Consider the following 12,683-nt stretch of genomic DNA (forward strand, 5'->3'; position numbering starts at 1 on the left):
CACTTAGTATAAACCCCTTCCCCCCAGTTTTCATATATTACTACTACTATTAATTTATTCATTTTATTACTCTTCGGAAATGTTAAAAGTGTAGAGAGAGACATTCCTGCTGTTATATTTGATTTTATTGTTTAAACATGAATAAATATATAAAAATTAATTAAACTAACTGTCCCCGTTTTTAATTTCATCTTGATAAAATTTTGTTCTTTTTGGTCTCCGAGCTGGGCAGAATGGTGGCGCAACTGGTAGAGCTGCTGCCTCTCAGCGTGCAGGTCCTTGGTTCAAACTCCGGTCCGGGGGCCTTTCTGGGTGGAGCTTGCATGTTCTCTCCGTGCTGCGTGAGTTTTCTCCAAGTACTCCAGTTTCCTCCCACAGACCAAAAACATGCATGTTAGGCTGATTGGTAACTCTAAATTGTCCCTAGGTGTGAGTGAGAGAGTGAATGGTTGTTTGTCTCGTTTGTCTCTATGTGGCCCTGTGATGGACTTGCGACCCGTCCAGGGTGTACCCCGCCCCTCGCACAGTGATTGCTGGACATGGGCACCGGCGACCCCCGTGACCCAAAATGGAATAAACGGGTAAAGAAAATGGATGGATGGATGGATGGTCTCCGAGCTGGGCAGAATGGTGGCGCAACTGGTAGAGCTGCTGCCTCTCAGCGTGCAGGTCCTTGGTTCAAACCCCGGTCCGGGGGCCTTTCTGGGTGGAGCTTGCATGTTCTCTCCGTGCTGCGTGAGTTTTCTCCAAGTACTCCAGTTTCCTCCCACAGACCAAAAACATGCATGTTAGACTGATTGATAACTCTAAATTGTCCCTAGGTGAGAGAGAGAGTGAATGGTTGTTTGTCTTGTTTGTCTCTATGTGTCCCTATGATGGACTGGAGACCTGTCCAGGGTGTACCCTGCCCCTCGCACAGTGATTGCTGGACATGGGCACCGGCGACCCCCGTGACCCAAAATGGAAGAAGCAGGTAAAAGATAATGGATGGATGGATGGTCTCCGAGCTGGAAATGTCTCCAGATTTCACTCCAGAAATCTGGTCACCTTAAATTAAGCCCTGATTACCACCCAATAAACAATGAAGAAAAAAATTTTCTAGAGGTTTCCAGAGATTGTTTGCATGTAAATGGGGCCTTATAGTAGGTACATCACTTTGATTTGGTCATTTTAAAAGTAGCTCGCATGCTGAAAAAGTGGTGGCACCCCTACTTTAAAACATTAATTCTTTGATGAATCCATCCACCCATTGTCTTCCGCTTTTTCCAAAGTTGGGTCGCGGGGGCAGCAGCTTGAGCAGCAGCTTGAGCAGGGAGGTCCACACATCTCTCTCCACAGCCTCTTCCAGCTCTTCTGGGAGGATTCTAAGGTGTTCCCAGGTCAAACAAGAGACGTAGTCTCTCCAGTGTGTCTTGGGTCTTCCCTTCTCCTCCCAGTTGGACATGCCTGAACCACCTCTCTAGGGAGGCGCCCAGGGAGCATCCTTACCAGATGCCCGAACCACCTCAACTGGCTCCTCTCGATGTGGAGGAGTAGCGGTTCTACTCAGAGTCTCTCCCGAATAACTGAACTTCTCACCCTTTCTCTAAGGGAGAGTCCAGCTACCCTGTGGAGAAAACTCATTTCATCCGCCTGTATCCACAATGTCATTCTTTCGGTCACTACCCAGAGCTCATGACCAGAGGTGAGGGTAGGTTCTTTGATGAATATTAGGCCTTTATACACATAGTATTTGTGCAATACTGAATGACTTGTGTCTGTTTACATCTTTGGATAGCTTCTGTGGTTTTGGGCAGTTTTATTCAGTAGGAGACACAGCAGATTTTAATTTTATGTATTTATTTATTTTATATATATATATGATATATTTTATATTATTATATATGTATTTATTTTACTGTAAAGATTTCAGATCCTTGACAGACACTCTTATTTTGAAAGGCCCACCAGTGGGAAGACATTCAGTTCCGGACAATGACGTCACGTTCGGCTGTGTTGGTTTGAGTGACAGGCAGTTCACGTCGACGATATTTTCTACGTAGAAACCGGTGCTTTGTTTGTGTTTGTACGTACCGAACCGCACGGAGTGTTCCGGGTACCGGTCGGTACACACAAGTCCAGCTGAAGCCTGTAACAGGACGCGGTTGTTTGTCCCGCTGACGCCATCATGGACCCCGCCAGTCAAGGTAAAGCTTCTCTTCTCCTCATTTACCGTCTCAACCAGTTGACAACGGTCAGTTTTAATCCACGAGTCTAACAATAAATAGCCCGAACGTGAAATGCCGTGAAGTTTTGTTTGTGTGAATGTTGAACTAATCTTAGTTATTAGACGTTAGAGGACAGGCCCGCTGCTGCGGGACAGGGACAGCAGGTGGAGACAGGGACGTCCTGACGCCCACGTCACGTGTTGTTCAGGAAACGTGTGTGCTTGGATCTGGACGTCAGGGCCTGTCTTTTTATTGTTAATTATTGTGAAACATTTTAAACACATGTGCAAAATCATGTGGCATGTACTACCTCAGGTTGTACATGTTAAAGACACACAGAAATATAACATGAAAAAATGTGTCCCATGTTAAACAAAGGACAAACCAACACCAAAATAAATAAATAAAATATAAAATAAAGAAAAAGATAAAGGGGCACCAGTTCTCGTCAAGTAGATTCAGTTTTTTGTAGGCGTCAAGGAGCTGTACACCTGGTCTGCTCTTCATCAGTTTTAAGGTTCTCATGTGATTCTCCATTAGTAGACTTAAAGACAGACAAGTCCGGTTTTCTATTTCTCCATTTACACGTGTGGATGAAGAATTTGTCAAGTATTAGCAGGTTGTTAATTATAAGATCAGTTCTTCTGTCTGAGGGTGGGTCCAAATATATCCTCTTTTTTTAAGGGATGGGGTAGGAAAAGTTTTCCCAGTATGTTCCAGTGTGCTCACAATAGAAGAGATGGCCTGTAGTTTCAGGATCGCTGTCACAGAAAGTACAGGTGTTCTTGTCCAAGTTGAATCTTTGTCTCAACAGTTCCCTGGATGGAAAAATGTTATGGACAATTTTAAAGTTGACTTCTTTAGCTTTAGGACTCACTTCCGGCGAGCTGATGGACGGCAGCTTCTCTGCAGTCTTTTATCATCAAACTAACCCGTTTTTCGAACCGCACTAAAGTTGGTCCCCCTTCCAACCGAATTCGGTGTTCAGTGACTCAGAGAGCCGGACGCGACCGTCCAAAAATATATTTTGGTCCAGGACCGGACGCTCCCACTTCACCGGTCACTCTGAGCGCACCCTGCCGGCCAGGTGACCCCTCGAGCTGGGGAGTCGTCGCACGAAGGTCCTGTGTTTTTTTCTCTCTCTCTCTGGACCCCAACGAACTTCTCATCTGGACCTTTGTGGTTCTACCTGGTTCTGACAAGAATCGCTGGGTGGTATTTCGCTGGTTTTCTGCTGGACTGGCCCTCGTGGTGTCTTCATTGGTGTGGGGGAAGTGTACCTCTGACCCCCGAACTGGACCAGAACCAAATCAAGTTGGCTGTGGGGGACTTCGTCTTCAGCAGAGTGGGTCTCAGCTTCAGTGAGCAGCCTGTTACCTTTTAACGAAGGATGGTCCACCTCCGTGGAGTCGCTGTGTTCACCTGGAGGAGACGCTCCGATGCTTTGAAGCGCCGCCGGAACCAAAGCGGAGCCAGACCGGAGCAGAACCGGACCGGACCAGTGACGACTTCAGCCTCAGCCTCTCCGGTCAGTCTCGTTTTTCATCGGGAGTGCCTCTCGTGCTGTCTGGTACGGAGGTGACGTGCAGAGAAGCGGAGGAGCAGCGCTGCGTGGTGCTCGAGATAAGTTCGGAGTTTGCATCGGAGTTGCTGCAGGCCTCCATCCAAATTCACCTGGATAATAATTATTTTTATTCTGGATCACATTGTTGTCCCCTGTTGACCTGAAACGAGTTAGGATCATGCCTTTCACTTCAGGAGGATTTTCTGGCAGCTCGTTCTGCTATTTGCTGCAAATTATCTGTTTCTGTTTCGGCCTGTTGATTCTGGACCCAGCTTCTGTTTCCCATGGGAGCATTCCATCCTTCTTCACTGGGGGGCCGGAGCCCCCCATCAGCCCAACTCAAACTGCAGTTGGGCCACCTCGTCGGATTTATTTGCCCATTTGATTTGTGACGCTTTATGGTCTGAGACTTTTCTTATTATTGTTATTATTTTCAGTTCTCAGATTATCTGGAGTCACTGAATCTTGTTAATACACTTGAATCTGACCATCATTGCAACTTTCACTGTTTTTGGGTTCTGAATGATCACGTCTTCATTAATGTTTCTCATGGTTCGATTATGGGGGCTAATTGTCACACTGTTAACTCCTGTAATTACACATTAGGCACAAAAACTCAAGAAAATGTCTGATAATAATGTTGTTACTGTTCTCAGGGATTCAGCCCAACCTTGGACCCCCCACTAATTACAGCACACCAAATGACTTTAAAAACGTGTCAGGACTTAATTTTCTGCATGTAAACGTACGTAGCCTTCTGAAAAAACTTGATGCCTTGAAAATTCTGGTCAGTTCATCTGGGGCAGATTTTATCTTCATCTCTGAAACCTGGCTCAACAAATCTGTACTGAATAATGACCTGGTAATCAATGGATTTAACATTGTTGTGATCTTCAAAAGGGGGGGGGGGGGGTGGAGTTACTATTTACATCAGAGATTCTCTGGTTTCTAGTCTTGTGTCTTCTAAAACGATTCCTAACCAAATTGATGCCTTAGCTGTAGACATCACCTTGAATGGAGGCCAGATCTTATCTGTAGTCTGCTGTTACCGCCCACCTTCAGCAACACCTGAGGCTCTGTCCTCCCTGATGGAATTCCTTGGAAATTTAAAATTCAAAGAGATCTTTTGGCAGGAGATTTCAACATTGACTGGGGTAAGTCGACCCCCCTCTGTGATAAATTCAAGGAATGTTGCCTGTCTCTCAATCTTAGCCAACTGATCAACTCTCCGACAAGATTAAACAAAAACCGTCCTGAAAAATCCTCCATCTTAGACCTGTTTCTAACAAATATGCCTCAAAAATTCCCTGGTACAGGTGTATTCGCTAACATTTTGAGTGATCACTGTGTGACAGTGACTCTCAGAGATATTAAACTTCCACGTTCTAAGCCCAGATTAATTAAAAAAAAGGGGTCTGAAACGTTTTTGTGAACAGACATTCTTCTGGGATCTGTCTCACTTTGACTGGCATCGTATTCTATTAACTGATGACATGAACTCCGCTTGGAACTATTTTCATAATAGTTTCATTTAATTTGTGAACAAACAAACAAACTTTTCGTCAGTTCAGAATAAAGGGACGAGACAGACCCCAGTTTACTCCAGAGCTAGCTGACCTCCTGCACAGAAGAGATCATCTTTGGGCTGCAGTGAGAAAATCTGACTCAGACACTGATTGGTTGAGTTTTCAACAGATGAGGAATAAATGCACAACTGCTGTTAAAGCAGCAAAACGCAACTATTTCTTATCTCAGACCTCCAAAAATCTAAATGACCCTAACAGATTCTGGAAAACCATCAAATCTCTCTCAGGCACCCCCCAATCATCTGACCTCCCATCACAACTTCTCATTAACTCTGTTCCTGTGTCAAATAAGCACGAGATCCTGAACTGTTTCAAACATTTTGTTGCTTCTGGTTCTTTATTTGATACAGTTACTAATGGAAAATCAGCCACTTCACTTAATAACCAAACTTCTACAAATCAAATCCCTCCTACAAGTCAATCCTCAGTTAATTACAGCTTCTCCTTTTCTCCATTCTCAGTCAATGAGGTCAATAAACTGTTTAAAGATCTTGACCCTAAAAAATCTGCATGTCCAGATGAACTTCCACCTTATTTCTCAAGGCTGGCTGCTCATATCATCACAGTCCCTGTGACCCACATCTTCAATCTCTCCATGAGACAAAACTCCATCCCAGACACTTGGAAAACAGCCTTTGTTCTTCCTTTGATGAAGGGAGGAGACCCCACCTCACTGAACAACTATCGGCCAATCTCTAAACTCTGCATTTTAGCCAAGGTTCTAGAAAAACGATAAACTCTCAAATCAAAAATTACCTGGGCTCATTTAACATCTTACCTCTCCATCAATCTGGTTTCAGGAAACAACACAGCACAACCACTGCTTCACTGAAGGTTCTTAATGATGTTGTTGAAGCACTGGATGCTAAGGATTATTGTGCTGCACTTTTCTTAGACCTGTCTAAAGATTCTGACACTGTGGATCATAACATCTTGTGTCATAAACTCAGAAATCGGTTTCTCAGAACACACCATTGGTTGGTTCTCTAACTATCTCTCAGACCGGAGCAATGTGTTCAACATAATGGTACTTCCTCCAGTTATTTAACAGTCAACAATGGTGTACCACAAGGCTCAGTCTTAGGACCCACCCTCTTTACAATCTACATACATAATGTAGGTAAAAACATTACTGATACATCCATACATTTCTATGCTGATGACAGTTTATTGTCAAGCTAAAACAGTTGATAAGGCCTTCCAGCTTTTGAAATCTCCATTCAACAACATCCAGACAGATTTGTTCCACCTCAAACTTGTCCTAAATGCTGACAAAACCAAAGGGATGCTTTTTTTCAAACAGGAAGTTGGTCCCAGCAGTTCTTCCTCTGATTTTATCCTCAAATGGTGTCCCGATTGAGTTTGTTGATTCCTATAAATATTTGGGTATCTTGGTCGACTCTCATCTCTCTTTTAAGCTCCATGTGGAAAACTTGGTAAAGAAACTGAAAGTTAAACTGGGTTTCTTTTTCAGAAACAGATCCTGTCTAACCCTGAATGCTAGGAAACACCTTGTATCTGTGACTTTCCTTCCCTCCATTGATTACGGTGACATTATTTACATGAACGCTCCTACAAGAACCCTGCAGATGTTGGATGCTGTCTATCATGGTGCACTAAGATTCATAACTGGCTGTGATTATCATACCCACCACTGCACCCAGTATTCACTGGTTAACTGGACATAATTAACTTCATGCAGACTCTCTCACTGGTACATTTTCATCTTTAAATCACTTCCTGGTCTGCTGCCTTCATACATCTCCTCCTACATGTCTCTGTGTGAGTGCAGCTACAGCGTGCGCTCTCAGGACATTATTACCTGCAGTGTTCCCTCAGTGAGGTCTAAACTGGGCAAAAGGACCTTCTCCTACTCCGCTCCTGTTTCCTGGAATATCTTACAAAAAAATTTGAAGCTCTCGACCTTTGACCTCTCTAAGTGTCTTTAAGAATCTGTTGGACTCCTGGCAGGAACCAATGCAGACATGTTCCTGTTTTTAGTTTTCTACATTCGCCTTAGAATCTAGCTGGTTTTTTTTTTTCGTTACCTTTTTTTTTAGCCATCCTATTTATAAAAAAAAATAAAAACTGGAGTATGACTTTTTATAACTGCTCATTGTTGTTGCTGTTGTCCATTGTTGTCATCATTCTTTGTTGAAATCAGGTCTCTCTTGTAAATGAGTCCTCGAGGCTCAATGGGATTTACCTGTCTAAATAAAGGTTGAATGAATAGGACTCAGGGCAGCACGGTGGCGCAACTGATAGAGCTGCTGCCTCTCAGCGAACAGGTCCCTGGTTCAAACCCCGGTCCAGGGGCCTTCTGGGTGGAGTTTGCATGTTCTCTCCGTGCATGCGTGGGTTTTCTCCGGGTACTCCGGTTTCCTCCCACAGACCAAAAACATGCATGTTAGGCTGATTGGTAACTCTAAATTGTCCCTAGGTGTGAGTGAGAGTGCATGGTTGTTTGTCTCTATGTGGCCCTGTGATGGACTTGCGACCTGTCCAGGGTGTACCCCGCCCCTCGCACAGTGATTGCTGGACATGGGCACCAGCGACCCCCGTGACCCAAAATGGAATAAACGGGTATAGATAATGGATGGATGGATGAATAGGACTCAAGGGGTATGTAAGGTATGCAGTTCTCCACTTATTCACCTCTGAGTCAGGAAATAAATTTAAAATTGAGTTTTTATTTGGTTGTGCCGGAAATATAAGATTGGTTAGATGCTGATGCATCCGTTTGTTGCGAGTTACTTTTGTCCAAAAGATTTACTCCATTTATTACATGTGCAGATAACTGAAGGCTATCGGTTTGTTTATATTTTGAACCAGATATTTGACTGCAGTAGGGATAGAGTTCATTACAGTATTAAACTGAGAGCGTGATCAGTCTAAGTTATACAATAAGCAAAAATCTTTATATGATCATCAACCTCCATCATAGGGCTGGGCCGTATCATATCGTTCACGATAATACCAGTAAAAAAAGCTTGCCCGGACAAATAAATGACATCATCATATGATAATTTCATGACTTAATACGTCAAGCGCCCCGCCCCTTTAACAGAACCAAGCGCGCCGAACGACCAAACCAAATTGCTCACCCCCCCTCCACCTGTCGGTACTGCCATAATGCTAATTAGTAGCGCGCAATATTAGCTAGCTAAAAACAAACAATGCACGGCTCAGCTGTCTCTCCATCCAGCTCTAAACTGCAGGTACAAACAGCTGTCCCCCCCCCCCCCCCCCCACACACACACACACTTTGAGCTGCCGGTGCGGGCGCAGCTCTCGGCTACGTCTCCCCCGCTCTAAACTACTGGTACAAACACGTGCAGGTCCGTCTCTTAGTTCCACAGTCCATGGACCAGGAACAGTCGGGTGATCAGAGACAGAGCATCAGAGAAATGAATCATTCCTGCAGGAACAGAGGAAGCTGAAACACCACAAGCTTCAGGGTCAGCTGATCACCTTGTTACAAGTTCTGGAAGTTTGTTTCAGATGTAAAGGACACGGGGATGAATAAATCCACCACAAAAACTAAAGTGCAGGTGAAGTTTCCCAAAATAACTAAATAAAATGAAGCTTAAGATCTGTTGAGCATAAATGTAACATACAACAAAATATATGTTTCCTTTAAATGAGCTGTAACTTCCAGAACTTTTTTCATCCCCGTGTCCATTACATCTGAAACAAACTCGAAGCAAATTCTAATAAATTTTTATTTATATATCAAGCATAGTATTAAGACCAACTATAATGCTCTGCTTGAGAAAGTAAATCTGTTGGGCATCACCTTGACACTCAGACAATAATTCTGAGTGTCACAATGCCGGACAGGACAAGGGAGAAAAAAAAAGTTCTGGAAGTTATAGCTCATTTAAAGGAACATATATTTTTAGGCCCGAGCAACGAAGCGCTGCGAAGGCCTATTATAATTGCTCTATTCAGGCCCGAGCTGCAATTTTTTTCCACCACATGAACTGGTGTTTTGGGGGCCTTAACATATCCCAAAAGTCACCAAATTTGGCGGAGGCATCAGGACTGGTGAATAATTATGTATTTTAAGTGTGTGGCAAAAATCCCAACAGAAACGACTCAAGAGCGTCACCTACAAATTTTCAAAGTACCCTCCGCATTAAACTTAGTTTGTCGTAGAAACATGAAATTTGGTACGCTTGTCCAATTCCCCAAGATGCACAGAAAATCCTTTGGCACCAACATTGTACGATAAACAGGAAGGCGACCATTTTGGAATGCTGGCCCAATTCTCACACCTTTTTGGCGGTTTACAGCCTCCGCATTTGAACAAACTCCTCCTAGGGAATTCGCTCAATCGGTTTCAAACTTGGCCATTTTGGTCAAAAGGCATGGGGGACACAAAGCTATCTAAACGGTTCATTTCGGAGCATGCTGAAGGGGCGGGGCCAGACCTCAAAGTTTGACATCTCTCCATGAAAAACAAAATGATAATAGCTCCTACACGAAAACTGTCTAAGACATCAAACCTTCAGTGATTGATCCACATCTGGTCCCCTGCAAGACTGAATGGTCAAATCATGACATCACTTAAGCCACACCCCCTGACAACAGGGAGTATAAAGTTTTACGTTTAATGATCCCTATCTGACACCTGTTACCTGATCAGCATGATGGTGTGTCCAGTGACCGAAGACATGTTGGTGTAACTTGCTTTCAAACACTGACAATTTTGGGTGGAGCATGTGGGCGGCGCGATGTGGCGAAGTAAGACGTAATGCTGTTGCCATACATTTGCCTCTAAATTCCACAGATTTGAACCAAGGTGCACCAAAATCAGTATGAGAAAGGGTTAGATCGATCATTATCCACCCCTTGAACAGGAATCCATGATAATTGGCCGATAGCCTCCAAAGCACCACCTAGAATATTTTAAAACCTCAGCCCTAAGCCATTTTTGGACCAATAATTCTGAAAATCGGTGATCTGTATCTTCTCAGGACCTATGAAAAAGTCTCTTGAGCCTGGTATCCACAGGTCTGGTTCTTGTTGTAGCCTGTTGTGTCCGGTTCTGGTGGGACCTCTATTTTTCTGTCTCTACATTGCCTATAGTTCCCGTTTAGTGGGCGGATTGTTCACCTCTAGTGGGCGGATTATTAATATCAACGCACCTTACCAGCTGGTGGCGGTAGTGCTACATTAAGCTCTTTTCTAAGCACCACTAACATGTATTAGAAGAAGAAGAGCTGGAAAACAACACACAACCAAAATGGATGACCTCGATGAACTTGAAGCAGAACCAGCCGCACAGCCCGTCCTGGTCGCTGTCCCGCAAGATGCAGAGCAGGGCCGAGGTGTCAGAGATGCTCTGATGGAGTACCTCATGAGCTGTAACTTATCCTAATTCCACCCCTTAATCTTTTTTTTACCTCCCGAGCCTTCCTTAGATACAAGTGAACGTTAAAGTGTTGATTTGAAAATAAACATGGATTAATAATTATTCTTGTTTTTTTAATGTACAGACATGCCTTATTACCAGCTTCGTGTAAAAATGGCAAAACAAACACTGCTGCTGTGCTTCTATCACATATGCTGCATTTTTTAGCGGCTGTAGTTTTAGAAAAACTGTAATCTCTTTAATTTTTGTTTTTAACAAAGAACCAAAACCTACAACAAGAACTTTATATTTGTTTATGCATATATACATTAATCTATTTTAATATTTATATATATATATATATATATGTCTTCAGCCAGAGACTTCTTCAGATCCCTTGTAAGACAGACGCTACAAGAGATCCTTCCTGCCCACAGCCATCAGCATCTAGAACAACTCTTTAATGAAACCAGGATGATGAGTTACATTTAATTTCCCTCTGGGATTAATAGTCTTTTTGTAATTTGATTTGTATATATGTATGTATATTTATTTATTTATTTATATATGTAGATGAACAGATGTTTAGAAATATTCATCAATTAAAACGGATTCTTCATTTTTCTGGACTGAATAAAACGTGCATTGAATTTAATGAAATGTAAACGTGAGACGTCATTTATCTTTGACCCATCAAAATGAATGCGGTCATTTATTTTACAGAATCAAAGTTTAACATCAAACATTTACATTAATTTGGCAAAATATGAAAATAACAACATAATCGATCAACTTTACAACCAGGAAAACCATACGGCCATGATTTTCCGTTGCTTCACCACAGACATTAATGAAAACTGTACAATTATGATCAATTATCCACACGGCGGTGGATGAGCACTTTACACAGACATTTCTAAATTATCTGGAAGGATTTCTACTTGAGAGAAGAATTTAAAGATGGAAATGAAGTTTAAAGGGAGTAAAAGATGGTGTGTGAGGGGGAGTGTTGACCAGAACCGACACTCTCCATTCGAACCCAGCTTTTCCTTGGTACGCTTGGTAGGGAACTTGACTCATTACCTTTCTGAAGATAAATCAGCAGATATGGAGGTCCAGTTAACGCTACCTGTCCAGCGTCTCCATAGGATGGCTGTGACTCGTCCGAAGTAGTGACGAGATTCCGTCCGACACCAGCTCACCTCAGCAAGTGGACTTCACATGAGTGGAGTCCTTCAGAAGTTCCACTCAGAGGTGGAAGATGTTATAATCCAACTCGAAGAGCCTTATCATGGCTGGACTTCTGTTCTCCCAAACGACTTCACAGAACTGCGAACATCTCAGAACTTCTCCACGCCGCCGAACTGAGAGAACTAGGAAGTACCGGCATTTTAAAGAGCTCTATTTCCGGTATATTTGAGCGTCCCTGATTGGTCCATATCAACCAGACAGGGGTGTGGTTTGTGATGTAAGAGGTTACTAGAAGTCAGAAAACAGCAAGAATTGTTATGGAACAGATTAAAACTGTTCTCAGAGACAGAGAGAGTTTTGTTTTGGCGAGTTGGAGAAACAGGTGCCAACTTCTCTGTTGACGTCTGAGAGGATGTAAAAACAAGACAGTTGTTCCAACACATGTCTGCTTCGACTCCTGACCTTGGAAAACGCACACTTGCTCATTCAAAGACAGAAATCAGAAAATGCATAATTACTCTGTAACAGCTTTAACATGAATTCTAACTTTGCATAAGCAACTAAAAATCATTGTTACTGTTTTACAGTTAATAAAATTGATTAGTTCACTGTAACATCTAAAATGGTTTGAACTAAGACACTTTGATTATCAACATTTGTAAAATAGTAATGATAATAAAAAGAGAGTGTTCTTTCACTTGATTTTCAAGAAAGAAAGTCTCAGGATGGGTGAACCTGTATTTCTGGATTCAAATCAATGAAATGACAGTTTCTGTCCC

The 12,683-nt window shown here is 42.8% G+C and overlaps 1 protein-coding gene across 3 annotated transcripts in view; it reads left to right on the forward strand.

The window, feature by feature from the left end:
• The first annotated feature begins 1,969 nt into the window (after positions 1-1,969).
• The window catches only part of tpd52l2b (tpd52 like 2b), a 182,013-nt gene continuing 171,299 nt past the window's right edge, over positions 1,970-12,683 (forward strand). For all 3 annotated transcript variants that reach the window (XM_037684624.1, XM_037684625.1, XM_037684626.1), the window contains exon 1: positions 1,970-2,186. In XM_037684624.1, the coding sequence (XP_037540552.1) occupies positions 2,168-2,186 (19 nt within the window). In that variant the 5' untranslated portion in view covers positions 1,970-2,167. The remainder of the gene's footprint in view (positions 2,187-12,683) is intronic.

The sequence above is a fragment of the Nematolebias whitei genome, chromosome 11, assembly GCF_014905685.2.
Source record: "Nematolebias whitei isolate Nwh7 chromosome 11, NemWhi1, whole genome shotgun sequence".
Lineage (NCBI taxonomy): Eukaryota > Metazoa > Chordata > Actinopteri > Cyprinodontiformes > Rivulidae > Nematolebias > Nematolebias whitei.